Source organism: Salminus brasiliensis, chromosome 13, assembly GCF_030463535.1.
Source record: "Salminus brasiliensis chromosome 13, fSalBra1.hap2, whole genome shotgun sequence".
In the NCBI taxonomy this organism is placed as follows: Eukaryota; Metazoa; Chordata; class Actinopteri; order Characiformes; family Bryconidae; genus Salminus; species Salminus brasiliensis.
The window spans coordinates 31,814,200-31,842,127 of NC_132890.1; the positions used below are offsets into that span (position 1 = coordinate 31,814,200).

The 27,928-nt window shown below is 40.1% G+C and overlaps 2 protein-coding genes across 2 annotated transcripts in view; both read right to left on the reverse strand.

The window, feature by feature from the left end:
* Positions 1-27,895, reverse strand: LOC140574676 (collagen and calcium-binding EGF domain-containing protein 1-like). Its single transcript, XM_072694562.1, has 11 exons — positions 27,785-27,895; positions 24,143-24,223; positions 4,886-4,938; positions 3,881-4,015; positions 3,611-3,748; positions 3,349-3,500; positions 2,662-2,782; positions 2,378-2,517; positions 1,182-1,217; positions 631-666; positions 1-395 (listed from the first exon to the last, which is right to left on the reverse strand). The coding sequence occupies exons 1-11, from the start codon at positions 27,871-27,873 to the stop codon at positions 213-215; spliced, it is 1,164 nt and encodes a 387-aa protein (XP_072550663.1). The 5' UTR covers positions 27,874-27,895; the 3' UTR covers positions 1-212.
* fam219b (family with sequence similarity 219 member B) overlaps positions 14,842-27,928 on the reverse strand; it is a 179,995-nt gene continuing 166,908 nt past the window's right edge. Inside the window, exon 7 of the transcript XR_011980771.1 lies at positions 14,842-14,855. The gene's annotated coding sequence lies outside the window, so the exon portion shown is untranslated. The remainder of the gene's footprint in view (positions 14,856-27,928) is intronic.

Genomic DNA, 27,928 nt, shown 5'->3' on the forward strand with positions numbered 1-27,928 from the left:
TAGTTTAACAGTATTTTCCTTGTGCTTTATTATTTTATCTGGCCTCTCCAGCACCCTCTCCAGTCTGTCCAGGTCTCTTTACAGTGACGAAGAGGCGACTGCTTGATTTCATGTCCAAAGTTATTTTAGCAAGGCAAGGTTCAGGTTTTGGGCCCTTGATCGTTTTTGGGTCCTCCCCCTTTACTTTTGATGGTCACAAGGTCAGCAGCATGTCACGTATTAGGTAGTGACTCCCCTGAACCCCAGTCTTCAAGCTCCGCCTCTCCCACAGAATTTGGAGTCGTGTCCAAATATATATCCCGTCTCTTCCCAAACACTTGCTCTTGCAGCTCAATGATGTCATGACGGATGTCGGCCATCATGAGTAAGAGGAAGTCGAAAGAGCCTGGTGGTCCCTGGAGCAGAGATGGACACTTCATTAGAAGAGAACCTAGCCCTGCCAAATGTGCCAACATAAGCTGTATAGAATCTGCAGATTAAAAAAGCCGGTCCCTTTAAAAGCACTTTCACTGTGGCTACATTAGGTGGTGCAATGTGTTCAATGTTCAGGAACTGAAAACAATAAGCAGTTAAACCTGATCAGATTTTAACCTCAAATATGTGAGTAGTAAAGTAAATGCTTGTACTCACAGGTGGGCCCCGGGGTCCAGGAGCACCTCTGTCTCCCTGTGTGAAAAAAAAAAAACTACCATCACATTATTATTCACTTATAAAGGGAATGCAAAAATGCTTGTGTAGACATTATGTTATCATATAGTGTTTATTGTGTTTATTAGATCACACCTTTGCATTAATTCTTACTGTGTGAATCAAATTTAACAGAATTATTTCTCACCTTTTTACTGAGAAATTCTATTAAATATATTATTGTGATTTAAGGAAAAAATTATAAGATCACTGTCCAATGAAAAAAATGTAGCTCCAAAATGAAGACTTTACTTTAAATGGAAGTTAATGTAAAATAAGAGTTTATTTCAAGTCATTTAGATCATTTCTATTGCATCCAGAATTATTGTCACAGTGTACAGAGCACAGTGTACAGGACAAAAGTGGAGATACATGTTTTTCATTGGGCAGAAGCAATATATAAGTTCTAGTTGTATGTTACACTTCTTAAAACACTTATTGGTAAAGTATTTTGCAAATATGCACAATATGATTTCTCCCACACACAAACACACCTTAAGTCCATCCGTTCCAGGTGCCCCTGGTGGTCCCTAAGAACACAATTTAAAAATCCAGTTAAGAGAGAGTTAAAACTCAGGAGCTCAACTGAGATGATAAAGTTATAGATATAGAAGATATAGTTGCATCATAAATATGTACAAATACACTATAAGAGCTAACCATGCAATTGAGAAAACTACCAGTTCAGTGTTTTCCCCCAGCTCATCAGAGCGCTAAAAGTTCTCTTTGCTCTTGTCTCAACACTAAATGCAATAAGATATTCAGCTACAGTGGTCCAGTGAGGCTACATTCACATTATAGTGATGAAGTGGCACAAACAGGGATGTCCCGATCTGATGCAATGAATCAGGGCAGATCCAAACATATTTTAATGGATGCTATATAATGCTATTTTAATCCCAATCTAGCTCTGATTCTTTGTTTTTAATCACACTGTTCAGACCTGATGGCCTCATCATTGCCCAGACCATGATGTCTGAACCTTTATAAAACTCCACAAACAAGCACCGGAGAACCGCTCACCTTTCTCTGTTTTTAATCCAGCACTAAGAACTGAGTGGAGGCTAACGCTAATGCTAACACACACACACATTATAGAAACCCAAATCACACACAGCACATTCACCAACTATAAACCAGTTACTACACACCAGTAGACCAACAATAATAGATATCAGTCCAGAGTGTGTAACTTTACACACATACATAAAGAAAGTGACCTGAATGCAGTGTTGTAAAGGAGCTGATTGGTCAGGGAGGACAGTCAGACTGAATTACAAGATATTAAACACTCTAACAGTAATTTTAAGAAAAGTCTTGACTAAACTAAATTAGTCAGTCCAGAATGTCTCTATAATAGAAACTGATCCTGAAAATAAAGGGATTTTACTGAACAGATTATATCAGCAGCTAATCTGATCTAAACCGTGTGACTGTATTTTTTTTACCAACCAAATCAGATCAGTATTAAGAGACTCTGATGACATATATGTAAATATTTTAAGACAGTGTGAACCTAAAAACAATGAATAAGCAGTGGCTTTAAACATGGTGCATAACACACAAGGTGCATAAGGGTCTTTCCGCACAGGTGTGTTCACACTAATGACAGATATGAGTCACTTACAAACACTGTAAAAACTGTAAAAAACTGAGGAAGATCAGATTAATTAACAGCGATTGAGCTTACCACTGGTCCCCTGCGTCCCCGTTTGATGTGCTCCAGGTCAGGTTGAGGGCCCATTGGACCCATATCACCTCTGGGTCCCTGAGGGCCTGGCTGTCCCTGGGTTCCTGGCTCCCCCTTCTGCCCTGGAGGCCCTGGATGTCCTAAAAGCACAAAACAGTATTTTAAAAGATTTTTTAAAACTGAAAAGTAACAGTGAGTACAGTGATATTTTAGTTTAAGCAGTTATTGTACACTTAATAGAGCTATGAGACAACCTGGACAAAAAACATGTGTATCTCCTGTACCTGGCAGGCCTGGGGATCCAGGTGCTCCTGGAGGACCAGAGGGGGTGTGGCTATCAGGATTCTTCAACGCCCTACCAGGAACTGTTTTTTCACTGCTATTGGCTAAGTCAGGTGACAGCACCTACATACAAAACCAAAATTCACCCAGAAAATATACCTCTTTCAGTCACATTTTTCTACAGGCATTTTAAATAAACATTAGATGCAAGGGTTTTAATCTGACCGAAAGTGATTATTTATTTAAAAAGTTACCATTCGAATAAGTGCAAATAAGCAAACAATACACTTTGATTAAACGTGAGAGTGTGTTAGCTTATCATCGTCAGTGCTCTCTCAGGAGAAGGTCAGTATTTCCAAAAAGCAGTGAACAGGGGAACAGCGTTCTCTAGGGTGATGAAGCTCCATCCAATAGCCCAGGGATGAGCCGGAATATCAGAACTAATCATTGACATCAGTATATGACCTCACTATTATTTTTGTGTCTGAATGCAATCAAATCCTCACGATGATGTTCCTAAATCTAGCACAAAGTCTTGCTGAAAAGTAGAGACCAACTCTTGGCTACCTCATAGCTTTGCACAGCACTGTACGTGTGGATGCGTTACCTGAACATTTAAATGTGTTAAAATCACCTTTTCTGATTAATCTGTGTGTGTGTGTGTGTGTGTTTATATTTGTGTGTGTTACCTGTCCAGGTGAGTGTGTGTGTCCTATGCGGAGTTTGAGCTGCTGTAGACTGGTCCTCATTTTCATGATGTCCTGGCAGGTGAGGGAGCAGGAGCCAGCACTCATCTGGTTATCAGACTTCCCAGCAGAGCCTGCCGAGTGAGAGAAAGAAACTATATACATACATACACACACACACACACACATAATTAACAACACAAAGATAATAGATTTTTTAGTTTATAATTTATAACATATGAAACAGGGGAACATTTGTACTCACTGTTGTGTGCAGGTATGCAGGATCGCTGGTCTGAAGCCAGTGTGTAACCCGTGCTGCAGCGGCAGCGGAAACTGCCCGGTGTATTTTCGCACGTATGCTCGCACAACGTCCCGTTAGACTCCTCACACTCATCCACATCTGAGAGAGAGAGAGTGTTTTTGCAGCTATTAATATGGGCTCTTTAAATCTACAGTGAGACATACCTAGAAGCAGGTTAAGGATTAGCGTGAGCATCAGTGTCAGAAATACGACATGCATGCGCCAACCTACCTAGGCAGTATGGGTGGATATGCTGTCGATGTCTTTCCCGATCAAATCGGTATCCTTGATAACAGGTACACACCACCCGACCAAAGTTATCCGTGCACTGCTGTTCGCAAGGAGAACCTGCACACACGTCTACACCTGCACACACAAGAACAGAGCAACACAAGGTAACAACACGTATCCAGATATTTTTCCGTTTTTGAAAATATTTCCGTCCACACAGAGACAAAAATGCTTGAATGAGCATGCTAGCCCTGTATAGGGCGAAAGTACCTCATAATGAAAGACATCAAAACATGGTTCAATCCCAATTTACACACTACTCCCTATGTAGTGCACTACGCAAGTCAGTAAATTACGGATTCTGAATCTAAACAGAGCATTGATATATCTGTAGGAGAACAGATTTTACATTTATTCATGTAAGGAAATCTGAAATTTAGGGCTATATTTGCCAGTAGACACTGTATCTTTATGACCTGTGTGACTGTATGAAGTTTACTATATAGGGAGTAAGGAGGGCATGCATTGTGACGTCACCAAAAACAGTGCTTTCAAAAATCTCTACCTCGGAGAGCTGAGAAGCCCCATTTTCAGTGACCATTTTAAAGTAGGCAGAGGCCAAAATGCAGACAAAAACCTTAAAAATATCCGAATACAGGTGGACAGAGCCTTAGACATACCAAATGTATAAACAGCTACAGCACTCTCTGGTGGACATGAAAATCAATTTGACTGCAACCTACTTGGTGAAAAATCTCAAATTCTCAAATGTCAAATCAGTAAATGAAATAAAGTATGTTAATAATGAAGTCCATATCTTAACTCTTATCTAAACTTAATGTTTTTTACTTTTATAGGTCCTAAAAGTGTACAAAGGTAATTTCATCTCAAAGGGTGACTCATTTTACACCTGATTGTGTCTGAGGTGTTTGAGCTAGTTTTCTAATGTTGGTGCGTTACATCAAAAAACAAGAGTGAATAGAAAAAGTGCATGATTTTACCTACTTTCAGGTATACACTGTCCCATCACGAACCTGAAACCCTTACAGCATTTCCGCCTGCGAAAGGGAGAGAGAGAGATCGACAGTTAGAGAGATAAAGAGAGAGAGCAATAGAGAAAGCAAGAGCGATAGAGCAAATGAAAGAGAGAAAGTGGTGAGGAGTGGTTGGTAGCTTGCTGGGCTAAAAAAGTCTTGGACAGGTGCACTATGTAAACACTTTATGAAACTGTGTTTTGAGACTGAGGCCAAAGAATGTTTTGGGTTATTTGAGCCAATGTAAACCAACAACCGCTCTTCCTGAAGCACGATGCTGTAAAATCCTACTAATGTTCTTCTCTTTAAAACAAATCATCCCTCCTACATTGCATTACATTACACCTAATCTACATCTGTAAATATCACATCATAAACATAATAAGAAGACATAAACTTGTCAAGATGTACAGTGTAAATGTTCTGGCCCATGTTCTTAATAACAGTAATAATCTTTTTTCATGTATAACAATTATTATTATAGTTTTTTTATGTATAGCTAAAACATCCTGATGAAAAACTACATTACAGACGTAGGTGAACAGCCAAGGCATCTTAGACGTCTGATGTCCAGTTTTTCTTCTTCTTCTTTAGTTTTGTTACCTGGAGCTACAAGGCTCATGTAGTCAACGAACACTGGAAGTCAGTAGTCACCCAAATCCTTTCCATTTATACAGTACATACCCATTCACTTCTCTCAACCTGCCCAAGTCTACATTAGGGTGTGAAATTACCCTTATCTTGTTTTCACATTTCTGCATGATTAACACAGTAAATACAGTCATTCAGTGTGTGAAACACTGTGCTCTTACTGAGTCAGGACTGTCCACAGCAATGTTAGTCCTTATTATAGTTATGGTGACTATAGTCATGGGTCTCCATCACCACCTAAAGAAATCTCAATCAGTATGTTTCTCCAGCATGGAGCATTTCATACCACACCACTCCATGAGCCTGTTTGCACCATGCGTTTACCATCAGATCACTAAAATCACATTTATAATACAATGTGTTTTCTGTGATCGGATTCCATCAAGTGGAAATACTTCACAAAGCATATAAATAAAATGTAAATACAAGTAATGATTACTGTGAATCTTGGCTTCTCTCTCCCTCTAGTTCCATTGCTGTGTGTTATGCACCACTAGATGACAGCGGTACTGCAGAGTTTGTTCCCTTGTGGTTTAAACAAGCTGTTGCATTTTCTGATAGATCTGTTACGGAAATGTGAGAACCATCTATACGCATGATAACCCCCCCACTGTTCCTCTAAACACCCTGAGCAGGACAGTTTAAGTGAGAAGCCGCTATTTACAGGTAGTAAAAAGGAAATGATGTGCATGTTGGTGTGTTTTTTATGCTGGAAAGTAAAATGGGATCTTATCTGGTCACACTGGGGACACATTTTAATGAGATACAAGTACAAGAAGTACAATCAGATCCTAATCCAGATACAAAACATGTTAGGTGTAAACAGACCCTAAACTACATACATTTTTACATCTTAACCATTAAATTGTACTAGAAAAATGAGTGCAGTGTTAATAGACCTGGATGACTTTTGCATGGGTTGAGAAAAATGTGTTTTTTAAAATAAGATTTGGGTGACTTCTATGGTTAGCAACATCTGTCTCGTCGATCCAGAGCAAAGCTGAAGAAACACAATTCGGACACTAAAGTCTGAGGTAAGTGTGACAGTGTGTAAATTAGCTTTTTCACTCAAACACTGTTTTAATAATAGAATATCCATTCATGTGAACAAAATTAGGATAACCTTCTAAAGATCTCAAAAACATCTCAACACATAATTTTATGCTTTTTATGTAGTAATAAATATGGGGGTGTTCTGTCCTTACAACTTTTTAATACATTTGTATTAATAATTACACTTATATTATCAATTCAATTATTAATTACATTCTTAAAATGACTTTTAAAAGATATTTCTTCAGTTTTTTTTGGTTAGTAATATTACCTCCATCTCTCAAAATAAAAAGCACAAAGGAGGTGTCCTAATTCTTTCACATGACTGTATATTGAGACTAAGCATATCACCACTGTTGGGACAAAACCGTAACTTTATAAGAGAAGGCAAAAAGTTCCTTAACTTTCAGTGAAAGTCAGTGGTCCATTCATTATGAGCTTTTGACACATTGTAAAGTACAGCTGGTATGTATAGTATACTGTATATTGTTAATGTCCCATGAAAACCATGTGTCTCAATTTTTGTCCATTTTTAGTTTTCTCTATGGTTTGAACCCTGTAGCTGCTGCTGTATACTGTGTCAATAATTCTTGGTGAATGGACCAATAGAAATTCTCTAAATGACTTGGAATAAACTCTTATTTTACATGAACTTTAACTAAAATTTTGGAGATACATGTTTTTCATTGGACAGCGACAGTATGCAGTATATGCATTCGGTGGCACAGAGTGTAAGAGCTTTATATAAAGACATGAGGTAGAACACAGGCCCTATCCTGTCTGTGGGAATGAAGCGTGCTTCCTCTAGCAGCGTTTCCTCGAGGATGAGCACCTTCTTTCATTCTTTTCCAGCTTCCCTGCTACACAACACTAAATCACTGCTCCTTCTGTCTGTCCGTCTCTCTGTAGTCCATATGTGAAAGTGCAGATTCATCTGGCTGTAATCTCCACAGCTTTGATGTAATATTATTCACATGGAGAGACGGAGCCGGTGCGGGGGTGTTCGTGTATGTGAATGCGTGTACGTGTCTGTGTATGTAATCTCGGCTGTTTGTTTGGGTTTTCCAGCAGTTTGGACAGCAGCCCTCCTGTCCATTCTGCACTCAGTCTCTGCCTGCACTACTTCCTTATGGCAGGAGGACAAATAAAGAACAGATGCGTGGCTCTCCTTTTTGATCGTCTTACTGCTATTCCTTCTCTGACGGTCCGCTAACAGGCAGGTATAAAAGATACACTACATGGACAAAAGTATTGGGACACCTACTCATTCATTGTTTCTTCTCAAATCAAGAGTTTATTCTGCTTTTGTTGGAAGAACTTTCTACTAGATTTTGGAGCATTGCTATGTGGATTTGATTGCATTTAGCCACAGGAGCGTTGGTGAGGTAAGGGTATTGGATAATTACCTCCCCAACTAATCCCAAAAGTATTGAATTGAGCACCACAGTTCCACTGCTCCACAGCTCAATGCTGGGGGCTTTATATCCCTCTAGCCCACACCTGGCATTAGGCATGATGCCAATATTTTCACGTTTATCTTCTCCAGAGAGTCCTATTCTGTTGGCAGTAGTTCTCTCTCTGTTAAGTGCAAAGTAAGGAAGCTGAACGCATTTATTAGAAGGGATGTCCACAAACATTCGGACACACAGTGTAAGAGTCCTACTTGTAAGACAGGCCATGCTTTTTCCAACTTCTCAAGCTCGTCCTCAAACAGGGTCACAGCTTAACTGCTTCAGTAATTAATGGTGTAACTTATAATATAAATAATTTAACAAAGGCCCTTTTTCCCAGTAGGTTCCTGGTTCAAGGGAAGCTTACAATCTCTAGATCAGGCGAGCAGGAGATATGGGAGAAGTGAGCCTAAGGACAAAGCCCCAGGGCAGGGGGTCACTTACACTGTGCCCTTTGCCCTGTTAACAAGAACCTCCAGTGTCGGGATGAGCCTCACTAATACGCTCGTCTCAAAAGGTAAATCCAGTTAATTTGCAATGGCCCTACTTATAGGAACCACACAGATTCACATGCACACCCACCCATACGCAGCAGTCAGTATGTTACATAGTCCAGAAAGCCCCTATCAGTTTACATACTTATGAGGACTACCTACACTTAGAGAGAGAGAAAAGAGAGAGAGAGAGAAAGAGAGAGGGAGATTGCCCTGTTATTGTTTTCTGTGAATGCAGGGTTGATTTATTTGGTCATTAACAGCTGGAATGTGAAACAATATTCATAATTACCAACCAACCCCCACAACCCCCCCCCCCCCCCCCCTCCATTTTTTTACGGACGTACCAGTACATGGCTGTGTGTGTGTGTGTGTATATGTGAGGACAAACAAAGGTTAGGTTCTCCATGTACGGTCAGGCTGTCATAACCCATGAGAGACTCCATATAAACACAAACTGAAAATGACCAGGACCCTGACTTGGGTTGCCAGACCATGCAAAAGAGAGAATCGACCTTCGTGAATTCAGCCAGCCTGGAACACAAACACTGGTGTGCACCTCTGTGGGTACTGGGACGTTTTTTTTTTAAATATTTACTAAATGTTATTATTTTTGGAATTATAAGTCATTCATAATAATTGAATTGCAAACACATTATAGGCCAAAATAAATGTTTGGTCCAGTTTTTAAATGGAAAATTAAATCAAATTCTAGTCCACTGGTTTTATTGTCTGTGTTGCACCATTGTGTAAGTTCACGATGTCCCAAAGTATCTAAACATTTCGGAATTCAGCTTCTCTTAGCCTTTCATGCATTAATTATATAAAAAAAGAGGTGAGCATATAGAACAGCAATGGTCTGAAATAAAGTGAATTTTTTCTAAAATATCTAAACCAATTCACAATCTATTTTTTCTTATATCATTCCTGTCCATAGAAAAACATAACATCTCCAAAATTGTGAAGAAGTGCTTAACTTTGAATGGAAGTCAATGTAAAGTAAAAGTTTATTCCAAGTAATTCAGAGCATTTCTATTGCATTCATTTCTAGAGCAGCTACAGGTTTTAAACCATGGATGGATGAGGATATATTTCAGGGTAACACGGTCACTACTGATTATGTAAATGATCAAGTAATCAAGTTTAAATGACTATTCTGGACAGCCCTATGGGGACTATCCTACAGGACTGAAGCTGAAGAGACCTGATCTAACCCCTGTCCGGAGTTTAGGGCTCCCCTGGTGAAGGAGGTCGACCCTTGTGGTTGTTATGTTGACCAAGACGGAAGCAGAGGAAGGGGGTAATGGCCGAGAGAGATGTTGACATGCCAAAATAGAGATTGAGAGATGGGGGGACAGAGACAGAAAAGTGCATCTTTCAGCTTTCACAGCGGCAGGCCATTGACCCTGAAACACAGCAACAGGAGGGTGACTGTGTGAGAGACACAGGAAAGAGAGAGTAGGAGTCGTTGTCCTCTCATCAAAACTAGGCATCTGAGAGCATCCAAAGAAAGTGTGTATAGAGAGGGAGCGCTTACGCATGCTTTCGAGACACCACTCAATCACCCCTAGTGCATGTGTGTGTGTGTGTGTGTGTGTGTGTGTGTAAAAGTACAGACAGACAGTGCTGGTCTGTAATCAGTGTTACAGTGTGAGATACAATTACAAACAGTGACTGTAGCAGCTGCAAGAAGTGAAAGCATTTTAGTGGGTGTGTGTAAAGCTTGTGTGTGTGTGTAAAATGTGTGTGAAAGTGTGAAGCTGTGTGTGTTTATTTGTTCTGTCAGTACACTTCCAGGGGTCGGCCCCAGGGGACCCATGAGAAAGAGGATCTGCGGCCCAGAGAGAGAGGCCTTCACAGCAGGAGCCCCTCTGAAACACTTCCAAAACACAACCAGCACTGCTTCCATCCATCCAGCCAGCCAGCACGTCAATCCATCCATCCATCCAACCAACCATCTGTCAGTCCATTCATTCATCCATCTGTGTTATCCAACCCAATCCTCAACCTCTCCTGCTTGAGCTCAACATTATGTCTTCAATTAGAACAAAGCAATTATAGTTTATCACTTATAAAAGGGTTCTGAGAGAGATGGCATAGAAGAACCACAATTTTGTTTAAGAGACACATGTGTAAAGAACCCTTTAAAGCTTGAAAGAAGTCAATGTAAATGTTCTTTACCAATTTGAAGGATCTTCATACCCACATCCTTTTATAAAAATGGTTCTTCTATGGCATTGCTCAAAGAACCCTGTGTAGCACCTTTATATTAAAGAGCGAAACCATCCTTCCACAGAATATCCTGAATTGGCTCAGTGAACATAATCACTGAAGGTGAATTCAAGGGTGAGTCGTCAAGAATGAATAATCGATTATGCATTCAGTTTGTGATTATTCAGGGTCTCACTTTTTTATGGTCTGTCTGCTAAAAGGTTGCACAAGGGTCTATAGGGAATTACGCTCACTGTGTAAGAATTGCATTTTGCAATACGAATTGCGTGGAATAGGTTATTTCCAGTCAGGCGTTCCATTTTGAAATCATAAGCAACCTTTAAAACGTCCCAGCTACAAACATCTCTGAGTCAGCAACACAGAAGTCATGGAAAAATCTGAACACAGCCGTTATGAGTCCTGCATTGACGTCTGGATTCTGTAAAATTTCAGATCTGACTGAGAGTGACTGGCCTCAGCCTTACCCAACACTTACACTGAAAAAGCCAAAGGTTCCTGGTTCAAATCATGACTCCATGAGTTGAAGAATTCATGACCTACAATAGCACATTAGATTACAACCCTTTTTAATGATTCTGGGCCAAGGATGCAATCATTTGATAATCATTAACTTAATTACTTAAAAAATACCTGAATGTCAGATTGGTGCTTGGACCCCATCTATTGCTGTTTACAGTAGTTTTTATATACGCACTGATTATAATATTTCAAAATCACTGCAGCTAAATCACCACATTGAACCATCTCTTTTGAGAACTCCATCTACAGAAGCTCGAAGCCTTGGTGTAGTCATGAATGGTCAGTTATCGTTCTCATAAGTCGTGTTGCGAATCTAACTTGGTCATTCAGATTTCTCCTGTATAACATTCAGAGAATTCGACCCTTCCTCTTTAGAAAGGCCACCCAGGTGCTCGACTACTGCAACTCTCTTCTGGCTGGTCTCTCTTTGCGCGCCATCAGGCCCCTGCAACTTATCCAGAATGCAGCAGCACAGGTCGTCTTCAACGTTTCTAAGTTCAGCCTCACTCCTCTTCACTGGCTTCCTGTAGCTGCTGCTCGCATCAGAGTAAAAACCCTGATGCTGGCCTGCAAAGCCAAGACTGGACCAGCCCCTCCGTACTTGATGGCAATGGTCAAAAGCAGATCTACACCAAGAGCACTGATGAGAGCTTTTTTTCTGTCCTGCACTGAACAGCAGAGTCGCTCGCTGTCTTCAAGCGCAGGCCGAAAACCCACCTCTTCCGCATTTGCATATCTGCATCAGCAATGGGTGCAACTTTAAGTTGCTAAATGCATTAATTAGTAGGGGTGTCCACAAACATTTGGACAAATAGTGTAAGAGTCCCACTTTTTAACACGTCAAGCTTTCCCAACTTGTCAAGCTTGTCCTCAAACAGGGAGACAGCTTAACTAAAGGTCTAACTAAAAACCATGTGACCAAATAAAGGTGATAAATAAGTGCTAAAGGTTGATAATAAATGATAAAAGGCTCAAATGCTGAGCTCAGAGAACATATGGACCAAAGTAAAATTTCAGATATGGCCATCAATGGATAAAGTGACTTCTGTCTAGGACTCAGTATAAATCTCATTAGCTGTAATCCTGATAGATGTGCCACGCTTGTAAGCAGAGACTATGACCCTGTTGATCCTGCGGCTCCTGGAATGTGACCCCTATCAACACACACACACAGGATGGATGGAGAGAGATCTGGATGAAGAGATTGTGAGATCGAGTTCAAAGAAAGGCAACATCCCACCAAAACCAGAGAGAGTGAGAGAGTGAATGGATCCGTATGAGTGCAGTTAAAGAAGTACTCTCTATGGGGAGAGAGAGAGAGAGAGAGGGAGAGGGAGAAAGTCCAAACTAATGACAGATCACCACAGAGGAAATGTTTGAGATCCCTAGTGACAGATCAGTGACATACACACACACACACACACACACACACACACTGCCATTTACAAACACACAGCTTTTCCAAGGCCATATACATGATGAAGATAAATTAACAGCTTTTTCAAGTCTGGTTGAAACAGATGAGGCAGATGCTGATAAGAAAGAAGGCCCAGAAGCTGAGGCTGCTGATAGATACATCTGTGCCTAACAGCTCCTTTAACTTCATGTGACGGTTTTTATCGCAGTGCCCTCTAGCTTTAACAGGCCAATACACATTTTTCTTGTATTTTATTCTTTTCCTGTAGGCAACCTTTACTAAGTTTCACACAGGTGTACCTGGTATAATTAGGGGTGGGCAACATGATGATACTTTCTCATATTGTGATAAATTTTGTTATTGTGATGCACAATATGCTCTTCTAAGCATATATTGAGGATATCAACTGTGAAATAATGAAACTGTATGTTTCATTACCAGTAGTGTAATTAGTCTGGTTTAATTGGACGACATGCTGCATGTTTAGAATGCAATTTACAGTACTGAGTATCTGAAGTAGTGTTTGAATAGTGTTTTTAAGAATCTAGCGACCTACTGATGCATTTAGTTTGAGATCACGTGTACCATGATAAATATAGTGTATTATGAAAAAGCCCACCCCTAGGTATAAAACAATATTCCTATACCCAGTTAATTATCAATAGCACTTCTACTCGTGGTGATAAATCCATGGTACATAATATACATAATATATAACATATATAATATCATAATATTTTCCCTGCAAAGCTGCTTTTTGTTATAGCAACCAGCATGGTTTTAAGTTTTAGTATAACAGTTGTGGAGACAAACCATAAATCTCCCAAATGCTGGAACAGAAATAATGTTAGCTGTACATGTTGGGACATCCCATCTGGAGAGAATTATAAAACTAAATGTAAAAAAATTGGAAAAAACAACAACTGCACCTCAACGGAATTCACAAGCTTCCTTTAAGCACTCAGAATGGAGCCAGTTTGTGGAAATTTAGGTGACAAAATGGCCAAATTATCAGACAGCTGCTTAAAGCAATTATCATCTCACAAGAGAGATGCACCTGTATGCAATTCCATGGTCATTAAAGATAAAGATAATTGACACTTCTCTGTGGTCAATACCACTTCATTACATATGACAAACTGAGGATATACACACACATAACATATACAGCTTGAGATTCTGGTCCATGTTCACATGACCCTGCCATACAAGTACTTTTATGCTCTGAATCTCAGATTCTACCATCACTAAGATGTTCTACTGGATTTAGATCAGACCACTGAAGAACACTGAACCCATTGTCATGCTCATCAAACCAGCCTGAGACAACTTTGGCTTTATGACCATTTATAATGGTCTATTATGATGCCAGAAACAACTGTTAGAAGATGGGCAAACTGTGGTCATGAAGGGATACGCATGGTCAGCAACAGTCCTCAAACAAGCTCTGGTATGTGCTGATATTAACAAGCCCAAAATGTGCCAAGACAATATTCCCCAAACCATTACACCACCTCCAAGGCTGGTTGGGTCCATGGAGTCATGCTGTTGGCACCAAATTCTAACCCTATCATCTGTGTGCTTTAACAGAAATCAATATTAATCAGACCAGTCTACATTTTTCCAGTCTTTAACTGTCCAGTCTTGGCGAGCCTGTGCCCAGCGCATCTTCAGCTTTCTGTTCTTAGCTGACAAAAGTGAAACTTGACAGGGTCTTTTACTGCTGTAGCCCACCCGACTGAAATCTGTGCACTGTATGCGCAATAAAACTGCTACTATTGTTGCCAACTGTTGTATCCAAACTTCAGTGTTACCTTTTCACAAAGTTTATGGTTCCAGTCCAAAGTGTTCAAGATTAATGTTTTTTTGTATGTTGTGTCACTTTTAGAATTTGTCACTTGGTTTAAAAATAAGGTTTTAATCCATGATGCATTTAAATAAGGTAGAGGAGCTACTGTCCATTTCCCAATGGATCTCATTTTGTAATGTACATCAGTGTAATACAACAAACACAGTTTGACCCATTCTTTTTTGATTGACAGTGTACCTTTGTAAAGAAACAGATCTTCTTCTGTCAGCACAAATGCAAATCAACAGACCATCCAACACATACACACTCACACACTCTCAGAAACACATCTGGTGTTCGTTTCAACACTGTGGCTCATTCAGCTGATTCAAACAACCCCCTCTTCCACCTCAGTTACTGATCTAATAGTACGAGTGACGCAGGAGAGAATGAAAGAGTGAAACAGGTCCAGACTATGTAAAGATCTTGTACTCGCTACAAGTGTGTTGTATAAACATACGTTAAATTATACACTGTCATCTGTAGTGAATTATAGCTGGACTGCCAAACTGGTTCAAAGAATGAAGCGAAAAAACTGAATTATGACAACAGTAAAACAATGAGAAATATAACGGTCTTTAACTGAACAGAAATGTTCGTTTAAAATATACGTTAGCAGGTCATAGCCTTATTTTTTGTGTATAGCCCACTAGCTAATTATTTATGTCTTACCTCCAGACTCCAATGTTTTTGTATCAACATCATGTCTAATTTTTTTGTGAATCATTTTCCACATACTGTGCAGTTCTGGAAATTGTAAGCTGTAAACTTGCTAGCTTTTGGTTAACTATTGGATATTGGATCCAATAACTATTGGACTAAATAGCTATGTACCGGCTATCATTCATTACAGGCAACATTGAAGTTTACATGGTCTCCAACTGCTGCTATTCTTCTTCTACATCTTATTGTTATTATTATTAATATCATTATTGTTATTATTACCGCCACTGACCATTATAATTACTTTTGTCACACTTTGGCCCTGTTTGTGCCCTTCTGCTCTGTTATCGTGGTTTTCTTTCTGACAGTCTGTTTTGGCTCTTTAGCACATGACTTTATTTGTTTCTCCTCCCTTTTCTCCGCCCAAGCCCTGCCTAGTCATTAATGTTCCCACCTGTGTCTATTTTGTAGCCCTACCCTCCCATTATCCTCCCCAGGCATTCCTGATTGTGTCTTGTGCTTGTATACCTCTGTGTTTGCTCTGTAACTGGTCTGGCATTGTTGATGTTGATGGTCATGGTGTAGGTTGGTTTCCTGCTACTTAGCATTTTTTGTGTTTTTTCTAGCTTTATTCTCTGTGTTTCGGTAGTTTAATATTTTGGGGTTTTTTTTTTGTTTCTTCTGTGTTCCTCCATTATGGAAATAGCTACTCTTCTCAGATCTGCAAATTCTATTTTAGACTCTCTTAAAAGTCTAATAAATAGAACCAGCATCCTGCCTCCAAACCCCAATTGTTTCAAACTTCTATTATTCTTACATAACTACCATTGACTACATCAGTACACCTGAGCATAACAGTCAAGCTTATGTGATGATATGGTGACTGTATCAAATTCATAAGTAGTTCTGACCAGAGGAGAATGTGTCTCCCCTTGTGATCCCCTGGGATCCTCCCAAGATTTTGTCCCCCAGCTTTGAGGGAGCATTTGGCTGGCTCTATGGAGATTTATCTTTTGGTACACAATGCTACACAAATTTCTTTTAATTTGAGAAATTGACTGATTCACACACAAAATTCCTAAAAGCCAGTGTGTGAAAAGCTTGAAAAGACTCCCAGCTAAAACTTGCTATTTTATCATTTATACCTGAACAGAAACGGAGCAGAAATAACCAGCTTTTCATTGTATTTTACCATGGTTTATGGAACGGAAGCATTAAATTCTTGATACCGATGGGAGATCTGACTGTAGTGCTGCATCACATGGTAAAATATCATATGTAATAATTTGTCTTCTTAGACTGTGAATATCTGTACATACAGTAGGGGTCAGAGGTTTACATAGACTCATCATGGACTGTGCTTAAAAGTCAGGTCTGTGAGAGGGAACCAACAAATTTAACATAACGCTACCAATTCTGCCAAGAAGAGCGGCTAAAAATTCAACCAGAATTATTTTAGAAACTTCTTGTTGATGCCAAAAACATCTGATAAATGAGTGACTTATTAAAGCTCAGAAAAAACTTCAATTTCAAGACATGTATTGTGTCTTTAAGTACCCTGATATTATAGTTTCAACACATTGTCCATGCATATTACCGAGTGAAGAGGTGAAAAATACTGAGGAGTTCATAAATAAAGCCTTAATAAAGTCTGCGGTGCAGTTAGGGGACTGAGTGCCCCCAACCCCCCCCCCCTCCAACTTAACACCTTTCTTCCTCACCTCAAGAAGTGTTTCAACAGCAATCACAGGATTCCAGTCACCTTACAATGTGAGACACCCTGTAAACCCACATAAAAGGCTGAACTCTGACAGCTGGCAGATTCCTCCTGCTTCTTATTTCCTGTCGGAGCTCCTGGAGCTCTTTACAGCAGCAGCTACTGGTCTTACACACACCAGGAACAGCCAGCTCCACTTCATGTGGATCAAACATGATGCAGTATGGTGGTGGGGGGAGAAAGATTTAGAGAAAACTCATGTTCATAGGGTACACACACATATTACCACATGACAAAGCATATCAATGTTTTTCAAGCATGAGTGTGGAGGAAGAGAGAGAGAGAGAGAGAGAGAGAGAGAGAGGCCATAGCAGAATTGAGTAGCAAAGCTAATTCAGTAAAACCACAAGAAAAACAAACAGCTAATAAAAGAAAGAGCTTTTTGTTTATTTTTTGTTTTTTTGTTTAAACTGTCACACACACACGTCACACACACAGCTTTATGAATCCCTGAACATGGACAGAGCCAAGAAATAGTGATTTAAAGAAGTATTTTAGATACAAACTTGAAAACCCACATATTTCTGAAGAGCAGTTAGCAGGTAAAGCCGAGAACATGCCCCCTCACCTGTCTATTGTCTGTTATGCCCGTCTATTGGCAAAAACCTGACAACCAGTCTGTCTCATATTAAGTAGGTTTCCCTTGTGCCACCACAAAAGATATGAAATGACCTCCATGGATCGTGCCTAGGTGCCTATGACCCTGTCACCTGTTCACCAGTTGTCATTTCTTGAACCTCTTTTGCTAGGTACCGACCACTGCATACTTAGAAAAACCTTCAAGACCTGCCTGATGTTCTGAAGATGTTCTGAACGTGTAATGGATTAGATTCTAATGCTTGACAATTTTCCTGCTTTTAACAACACATAACCTTCAAGAACTGATTGTTCACTTGCGGCCTAATATGGAGATTCCACCCCTTGATAGATGCCACTGTAGATGAAGATAATCAATGTTTTTACTTCACCCGTCAGTGGCGCTGATGTAAAGGTTGATTGGCGTATATAATATAACATCATATGCATTGACTCTGAGTAAAAGAAAAATTAATGTTTTATCCAATCAGAGCAGTGAGATCTGAGTACAAACACAACAGTAAATTAACCACTGTCTGCCACCAATCTTTACATGTAAACCATTCCCCACATTTGGGATTTTATACAGAACACACTTTGCTACTCTAGTGATGTTTTTCCATAAACGCACAAATTGGCAAGTGTGTGAATCGTCAGACCACATGACACAGCACATTATTCTTTGGTATTCTTTGGTCTGCTAGGGTAGATCATTTCCACGCTACCTATAGAAGTGCATTGTGAGATTGGAGTTTTACATTTTGGCTCTGACCACCACTACACAATGGCAGGCTCCCAAAACAGTTTACTGTATAGAGAACAGGACATTGTTAGGGCAACCAGGAAAACAAAGTAAGGAGTAAGCTTAATGTTAAACCCAGTTCACATGAGTTCACACCCCGGCCACCACCCCTCTTCTAACCTCAGACCCAATGTGTCGAAAAAGAGATGGATGATAAATCTATGCACAACAATACACAGACGTGAGTCATGAGAGAAATGAAAACAGCAGAGGCTCTGAAGAGTTTGCTATATGCCCCAAAACCCCTCCAGAAAGAAAGGTTGGGAAATACCACTTGCCACAAAACTTTGCTTCTTCTGCATGTCCTCTTTTGCTCTCTCGCTCTCTCTTTCTCTCTTGCACACATACATAGAACCACATCTGATCTGACAACGATCAACACAAACAGACAAGTGCTATAAATTGTAAGCATTTTCTGTCAATTACATGCACAACCCGTCCATTGAACGCTATGTGGTGAATCGTTCGGGCCGAAATCTGTGGACACTTCCATTACCTTGAGTATTTCCACTGTAACGAACGACTATTGTACGGCATAAAGAAAGGCCTTATTAGGAACAAGGGTTTCTGTGGTTTACACATGTCAGAGTCACTGCTACGTTAAGAGTGGTCCAATGCCCCAACAGCGGATCTGTGGTTACTTGTGAAGGGCTATATAACGAACAAGGATAAATTATTGTTTGCATCTAAGGCCAAACATGTGCAGGGGTTTTGCGCAGACCAGATATGTTCACTTAGCTTCCAAGTAGCTTCCCTCAAATCCAAGATGAGTCTTTAGGGTGTGCGAGTCTGAAACCACAGTTACGCTAGGCGATTTGTACCCTGATTTTAGCCCCAAATCTCAGTCTGGCTGAGTTTGTGGTGGTTGGCTCTAGTCTGCAGATTTTTCCTCAGTAGGAGTCAACAGTTGGAGAGAGAACCAGGTAGTGAGTAAAGGGTGCAGACTCTGATTTATGGCCTCTTGATCGTGTTTCAGACCAGTCAAAGTATATCAAGCATTTGATTTTTTTATTGTAATCTACTAGTGTATACTGGTCAGAAAATCTAAAGAGGTCCCATTAATAATAGAAAAGTTTAGTTTTTAGGCAGTGTCTATTTGCTGTGCTGCTAGTACATGTCCAATACTGAAGCACTGTTTAAGGTGGAACTGAAATTCGTATAAGAAGCCAACATCTAGCTCGTAGCATATTCCTTTAGTATGTGCTGTATTCACCTCTAACTCCCTCTGCAGTCTCTACAGATCATGCTAACTTTGTCTTCCCACCCACAACATCAACCACAGAAGTTTCAAAGAGTATTCAGTTCAGGCTGAAGTTGTGTAGTGTATGACCCGTAGTTGTTTAGTGCGTAATGGACAATTTTTCATTTGCCATATAAATCAGGAAAACTCAGTCAGGAAGGTTCATGTCTGAGTTGAGTCTTGGAGGTGTGAGTCTGAGTTGAGTCTTTGGGGTGCAAGTCTGAGTTAAGTCTTTGGGTGTGAGGCTGAGATTAGTCTCTGGGTGCTAGTCCAAGTCGAGTCTCGAGGGTGCAAGTTCAAGTCAAATGTCTGGAGTATTAGTCGGAATTCAGCCTCTAAGGTGCGAATCCGATTTGACTCTTTGGGGTGCGAGTCTTGAGAGCGGAGTCTTCGGGTGCGAGTCTGAGATTAGTCTCTGGGTGCTAGTCCAAGTCGAGTCTCAAAGGTTGCAAGTTCAAGGCAAATGTCCAGAGAATTAGTCAGAGTCGAGTCTTTGGGGTGAGAGGCTGAGTTTAGTCTCTGGGCAGTGATTCCTCATCAAGTCTTGAGTTGCTGGGATGCGAGACTTAAGTCGAGTCTCTGGGGTGTGGGTGAGAGTCTGAGTCTAAGTCTCTGGGTCATGCGTCTCATGAGTCTCTGTTTTTCTGTGAATGTTTGTGTCATTATGAACATGTGTATTAGTGAATTACACACCTGACAGAATTAGACTGAATGACTCATTAAGCCTCTGATTCAGATCCTTCAAGACAAGGCTGCCATTAATCATGAGCAGGACTCCTACTTTACTCCACTGCTCTGCTTTATGGATTTAAATGCACTCACGGCTTTACGAGGGTCTGGGGAGGCCTGATTAAAGTGAACAGACCATGCAATCTGCAGTGCTTTAATAACTTAATGTAACACAGAGACGGGTCGTTACCGCTTCCCTCTGTTCACTCTCTCCTTCTCTCTCTCTCTCTTTGCCTCCCTGCTGTGTTACAAATCTGCATTATATTCTGCTGTTGGAGAAACTGATGATTTACGTGACTTAGCTTTTCTGTTCAGGGGATTTGAGCTTTAGTGGACCTCCGTCTCATCCTCAACTCTCCAACTCATCCCAAAAGTGCTGGATGGAGCACCAACCATCATCCCAGAAATCACAGCTCCACTGCTCCACTATAGCTCACGTCTGGCATTAGGTATGGTGCCAATAGGTTCATGTTTATCTGCTACAGAGAGTCCTATTCTATTGGCAGTACTTCTCTACAGTGACTAGACAAGCTGAGTATGTGCATTGACTTATCTGTATCAGCAATGGGTGCAACTTAAAGCAGCTGAATGCATTCATTAGAAGGGGTGTCCACAAATATTTGGACATACAGTGTAGGTCTGTATTTTCCACCTTTTGGCCACATTATGTACATGGGAAGCAAGTTGCTGACAATGATGTTTTATTATTGATGTTATTAACAATTATTTATATTGTTGCAGAAATAGTAACTACTATGAAACTAATGTGTAAGTTCTGTAGGTACAAGAGTGGGGAACTATGTGGGGACACACACAGACTCTTATAGTTTAAGAGGTTAAAGGCATCCATGAAGTCAAACAGTCTTTCTGATTATCATTCATCAGTCTCTCTCTCTCTCTCTCTCTCTCTCTCTCTCTCTCTCTCTCTCGCTCTCTCTCTGCATATATCAATACAAAACCCCAGCTGAACTCACAGACACACAGAGTAAAGACACGTACGTAGTGTGTATGTGTTTGGCTTGGCTTTACTTGCCTCTACCTCAGACTAAATGCACAGAATGAATCAAACAATGCCTGAGACCCTTCTGGCTCGCTTAAAGAGCAAATATACAATAACACATGAGACAATATACAAATGTAATATTTTTACTTCATTGTATTTATTTCTTTTTTCCAACATTTTTCTCCATTTCCCAAGTGATGAATCTCCACCCAGTACCTTAAGGATAAGCTAAAGTGCCATAACTAGCCAGCTCTTGTGGCTGCGTGCAATCAGATCCTCACAGCATTTACAGCCCAAGTCTATACAGTCCACATACGGAAAGTAAGCTGTAAAAACAGATGGGTTTGAATTTACTGTTCACAAGAACAAACTCATTTACACATCCCCGCCCATTCAACCTTCACAGTTTATCCTCACCCACTCATACTGCAGTTATTAGGCCCCGTCCACAAATATCCAGGTATTTTTTCAAACAGAGGTTTCTGTCTGTGTTTTGGCCTCCCATCACAAAAAACTTTTTTCAAAATATTTTTGAACTTTTTAACTTTTTTCAAGATTTTTCAAAAACGTCTCAAAAGGTGGAGATCTTTGAAATCTCTGTTTTCAGTGTTGTCGCATGGATGGGGAAAAACGCTGATGTCACAACGCATGCATGTTTCTGGCTGAATCTCAAATACCTTCATACTCCCTATACAGTGAACAAAATAAGTCATTAGGCTACAACATCTACACGCAGACAGCACTAGATTTCAGATTTTCAGATTTCGTCCACATAAGGTTAAGGTATGTTTTTACAAGAGATATGATAAAAGATTAAAGATTAACCTAAAGATTTTTCAGGTTTAGGCATCATCTCTTCACATGGTGCTCTAGGTCACTTTGTGTCTCATTATATAGAGAGCCATGACTGTTCTGAACCTTTTGACATAATACATGGATATTATCTAATATGCAAGTGCAAATTTAAGAAGATATGTAAAAACAGAGAAAATGTCCCTAATTAAGTCCAAAATGTCCCTAATTAAGTCCAATTAAGACCCTGTAAACATAAATTATTAATTAATTATTACTGTTGGAACATGCTGTTGGACCTTCAACGTCGGAACTCCAATGTAGTATTTAGTTTTTTTTTTTTATTGGTTTGATTACTCACGAATGGGCTCTTTAATATAAAATCACATTATTTCTGTCCTCAGACACGAAGCTTTGAAAGCTTTGAACTGGGCTTGGAGGGTTTGAGGCTACGAACCCTGTCGGGTACTTATAGACGTTCTGGTCACGCTGCTTCTCATGCAATAGTAATTGGAATCAGAATCAAGAGGCTTAAAGGAAAGGCACGGACGTCTACTGTTTGCGAAACGGAGAAAGAAAGGGGGAAAAAAGACCACAAGTCAGGGAATACTTCCCGCCACAGTCCCTCTTCCACTGAATCCAGCCGCGTTGAATGAGACGTGAACAGTGTTGTGGAGTTAAGCTGGACAGTAAGCAGATGCTTCCCTCCGTCCGTCTCCAAGCTCTCGTTTAATGTAGCGCTTGGACTGAGAGATGGAGGTCTGATAGCGCTGCTGAAGTAAGAGCTGCTCTGCTTTTGCTCTTGCTCTGGGAATGACCTTCGAATGGGCTCTGACACAAAACGGGCTGGGCACGCCAGATAGAGGTTAGAGGAATCAAAGGCTGAGTGTGTTCCAGCAGACTTCAGAGCACACTTCACACACGAGACCTTGTACTCTTAAGAGAGGATATGATTAGAGGAGTGGTGCAGGAGCTTAGATAAAGAACAATAAGGATAAAGCGCATTTTCTTTTTTACACTTTCTCTAAAGCCTTTAAAGCAACATTATGTAGCTTTGTTGTCTTAAAGTGGCAGCTTCAAAGTCAGGCCACTGCTTCACTTACTTGCAAAAAGGAGAATAGCATCTCTATCATGGCTATTCCAGGCTCAGCATGCTACTAACTGCACTATGTCACTGTAAAGACACTCCTAAGAATCATATTTGTGTAATATCCTCTGCTATTACTCAACCTTGTCAGCCCACATGCTTCCTTCACTTCAGATGCCGGGGCTGTAACTCGCAGCACGTCCAAAAAAGCGTGTCTTTTAGTGGTGGCTCAAAGGGTGAATTCCACTTCCCAGACTGTAAGGGGAGCCAGAGAGCAGGGAATACCAATTCTCAATAATGCTGCTCCAAATCTCCATAAAACAACTAAGCTTTTGGATTAGACTCAGAACTGTATCTTTCAGCTTGTTCAGAAATGCAAGTGTAGAGTGTGTCCTTTCGGGGTGGCTCAAAGTGGTATATATATATAATGCAGAAAATTGACCCTTTAAGACTGCTGTTACTGTTATAATTATACAGAACATGTTACCTTTAACATTATAATTTTTATTATAACATTTCCCAATTAGGGACAGTCTATATGTTTATATATGTTGTCTATATAACTCTACAGTTATATAACTTCTGACAATAAACAGCCTAATACAAGTCCATAATATCTTTCAAACCAGGCGGTAATTAGAGGCAAAGAAGGGCTAGGGATAATAATTAACCGAAACCGACATTCAGAACCTCTAATCGACATAATCTTGCCCATGTAGATTTTTCTAAATTCTGTTATTATATATATATTTTAATTCTGTTATCATGGAAGCACCTTTTATTTAGCTTATATAATCGCTTATTAATAGTAATTGAGGTAAAATGTTTATTAATTGTGATACTGATTTCAGGATATATCGCGCAGCACTAAGACAAAGCATAAGGGGTCTTACCTGAGACATGTGCCGGTCTGGCCTCCAGCTCTGACACACGGGTACTCCACAGTTATAATCTTACTGTCTGGACACTCTTCTCTGTACAGAACAGAAAAAATATATTTTATCAGTGTATATAATATTCTTTATCCTCACCATTTGGTCTTCGCTAGCTGCATAATTTCCATAGATACTACACACTGATCCTGAGTTGGCCTGAGTTTGGGCAGCAGAGGTTAGCCGCTGTTGAGAGAACTGAAATGGTCAGAGCAGGACTAATTACTGAAGAGGTCAAAGAGCACAAATCTAATGATGTGCTGCACTGTGAAAGATCTAAACTGCATCAAACAAAGAATTCACACACAGATTCACTTTCGTAATGCAAACAGTCACTGCCTGATTGTTTGCTCATATTTTTAATAAAGCTTTATACAACAGTTACTTCTGGCCTCTCCTTTAGAGAAGTGTACTGTTATTTGGCCACCACAGCCCTTTTTTTTCACAAACTCTATATCACCCCGCTGAACGCTGTCGCTATAGATCTTATAATGATCCAAGACGTAAAGTAAATGCCCTGAAATGCAACTATAAGGATTAAAACAAGAACACACAGTAACACAATACAAAACAAAATAACTGTCTGTGGCACAATGAGTTTAATTCTAGATCTATAAGGAGCTTAAATTAATGCTAACAATGCTTTTTTCATTGCTCAATTTCTTTCTTTCTTACCTTATTGATTTTCTGAACTGATGTATTAAAGCAACAGAATACGTGAGGTAGTGTATCATTGTGTAATAACAGTGCGGCTATGATTAAATACTGTACAGGTACATCGAATAGACAGAGATTTGTAAACGCACAGCCTAGTTTCTATACGGGTATGTGAGTGGTGTGTTTTGAAAGTGTTAGAATATTTAATTGCTGCTTCTAACATTACTTTAATAAAGCGAGGAAACTTCAGCATTCCTTGATAGGGGCCTTATTACACATTTCCACCCAAATATTAAGTGTAGTAAGATTGGTCTACATTGTGATTCTTCACAATTGATTCTGCAACTGATGCGCACTGCAATCAGTTGACAAGCTGGATCAGGTGCGTTGAGTCTAAGGAATACTGAAAACCATACTGTGCACCATCTAACTTATACAGTGCTTCCCTTGGAGATCAGGGACTGAGTTGTGGAGAACATTGCACAAACACCATTAAAAACCCTGAAGAAGCTGGAAAGCTCCACAATGGAGATTAGAGACCACTTTAAGCTGTATACTCCACAGAGCTGGGCTTTATTGAAGTGTGGCCAGAAAAAGCCATTGCTTAAATTAAAAAAGCCATTGTGGGACACTCCACAAACATGTGGAAGAAGGTACTTTGGCCAGATCAGACAAAAATGGAATGGCCTAGTCAATACCAGACCTCAATCCAACTGAGAATCTGTGGTATGACCTAAAGACTGCTGTCCACTAACAGAACCCATCCAACCTTGAGGAGCTGGAGCAGTTTTGCCTTGAAGAATGGGCAAAAATCCCAGTCAATAGATATGCCAGACTTATAGACACATACCCTAAGAGACTTGCAGCTGTAATTGCTGCAAAAGGTGGCTTTACCACTAAATAGTAAGAAAGCCAATGGGGGGTGAGTACATTTACCAGGCGCTGTATCCACCACCTTCCACAGAAGAGGCCCTGCACCTGTGGTTAAAGGTGCTTAAATTCAAACGTCCATACGTCTGCTCTTCCCATTCTGTGGAGGAGAAACCAACACCAGAACATCCTTACCCAATCAGGGGTTTACCCTGCAGCAAGAGCTTTAGTGAGGTCAGAATGTTGGATGAACACCACCGCACCTCATCCCCAACTCTTCAACCCATCCCAAACGTACTGGATGGAGCTCCAACCATCATTCCAGAGAACACTGTCTACGCCTACTGCTCCACAGCTCGATGCTGGGGGCCTTATACACCTCAAGCCCATGCCTGGCACTAGGAGGCCAGTGGCAATAGGGTCATGTTTATCTGCTCCAGTCATACACTGCAGGGAATACTTCTCTACAGGGACTAGACAAGCTGTGTGTATGTGTGCAATTGCACATCTGTGTCAGCACAGAGTACACCTTAAAGTAGCTGAATGCATTTATTAGAAGGGGTGTCCATAAAGATTTGGACATGGAAGTGTATTTCTATATTATAAGCATAATAAACCTATAGGTCTTCTGAATGTTATAGGTAATGTTGAAGATGGTAAAGCAGTGGTAGCTACATTCTGGAGATGCTTCTCTTAAAGGTATAATATTATTCATAGTCATTTGGTGTAAAGACCAAGATGTTTTAAGCAGATATATCTTGAGATAATTATCCTGAGAACAACTTGAGATAAAAGTCTTGTGAAATTATTCTGCGATAAATACCTTGAGATAATTATCATAGAAAAAATATTAAAAGAAAATTATCCTGAGATAATGTAAAAAAAACAAATATGTCAAGATAACTGGAGATAATTATATTGAGATAATTATACTCAGAAAATTTTGACAAAAATAAAGTCATAACTACAGTCATCTTTGACAAGAAACCTTGAAAAAACATGAAATAATATCCTGCAATAAATAATATCTTGATATATATATATATATATATATATATATATATATATATATATATATATATATTATAACTGAATGCATTAATTAGAAGGGGTGTCCATAAAGATTTGGACATGGAAGTGTATTTCTATATAATAAGCATAATAAACCTATAGGTCTTCTGAATGCTATAGGTAATGTTGAAGATGGTAAAGCAGTGGTAGTTACATTCTGGAGATGCTTCTCTTATAATATATAATATAATATAATATTAAGGTATAATATTATTATTATAGTCATTTGGTGTAAAAACTTTCTGTGAGGGAGCTTTCAGCACTAAACCACTCTGAATGGCTTTGGTTTCAGCTTAATAATTTAATTTATTATAATAATTTTATTAATTTAATTAACACTGTCCCACAAACCTGTCAGAGAGAGAGAGGGATGCAGATGAACAGGAATGGCAGCAGATGAAAGAGGAGGGAGGTTAACAGGGGGTTAAAATCATGGTGAAAAGCCACACATACGACATTTAGGGTCAATAACTTTCAGAGGTTTAAGCTTCCAACGTCAAAGTGTATCTGCTCGTTTACTCAAGCAGAACTGAGAGCCTGTTCCCATGACTTAGGCAGGAGATTAGCACAGCGGAGCCAGCCCTCAGACACCACTAGCTGGCTACCACCCTCAGACAGAAAGCTGGTGAGGAGCTACTTCAATGGGGAGAATACAATTACACTGAAATGAAGGGGTTTCTGTTCAATGACATTTACAATAAATAAAAATGAGCTACTAAAAAACGGACCTGAGCACACAGCAGGAGGCAGGGGAGCCTCCAGCATCTCCCAGCATAAGAGCTGAGGTTTCCCAGGCTCTGTTTTAGGCTCATTTGGGACACATCAAAGCAGGTCAGCACCTCGCGCAACACGGGGGAGCGAGACTGAGCCTAAATAAGGAATTAAATAGAAGTGTAAAATAACTAGCTACTGAAACTGTCCTGAAACTGTGGTTTACACAGGCGATCGTCACACACACACGCACACACACACACACACACACACACACCTTTACGCAGCTCTTACCTGTCGGCGCTGGCGGAGGGGCACGTGCGGAGCGAAAACACACCGAAGAGAAGAAACGTCGCGAGAGACGGGCGAGGAAGCCGGGGCATGACTCTCTCTCTCTCTCTCTCTCTCTCTCTCTCTCTCTCTCTCTCTCTCTCTCTC

Coding starts and splice junctions, on each gene's coding strand:
- LOC140574676 (XM_072694562.1), bottom strand. CDS start 27,873: ATGCCCCGGCTTCCTCGCCCGTCTCTCGCGACGTTTCTTCTCTTCGGT. Junction 3,501..3,610: donor CTGCATACCTGCACACAACA/GTGAGTACAAAT, acceptor GTATGTATATAG/TTTCTTTCTCTCACTCGGCA. Junction 396..630: donor CTGGACCCCGGGGCCCACCT/GTGAGTACAAGC, acceptor TCTCTGCTCCAG/GGACCACCAGGCTCTTTCGA.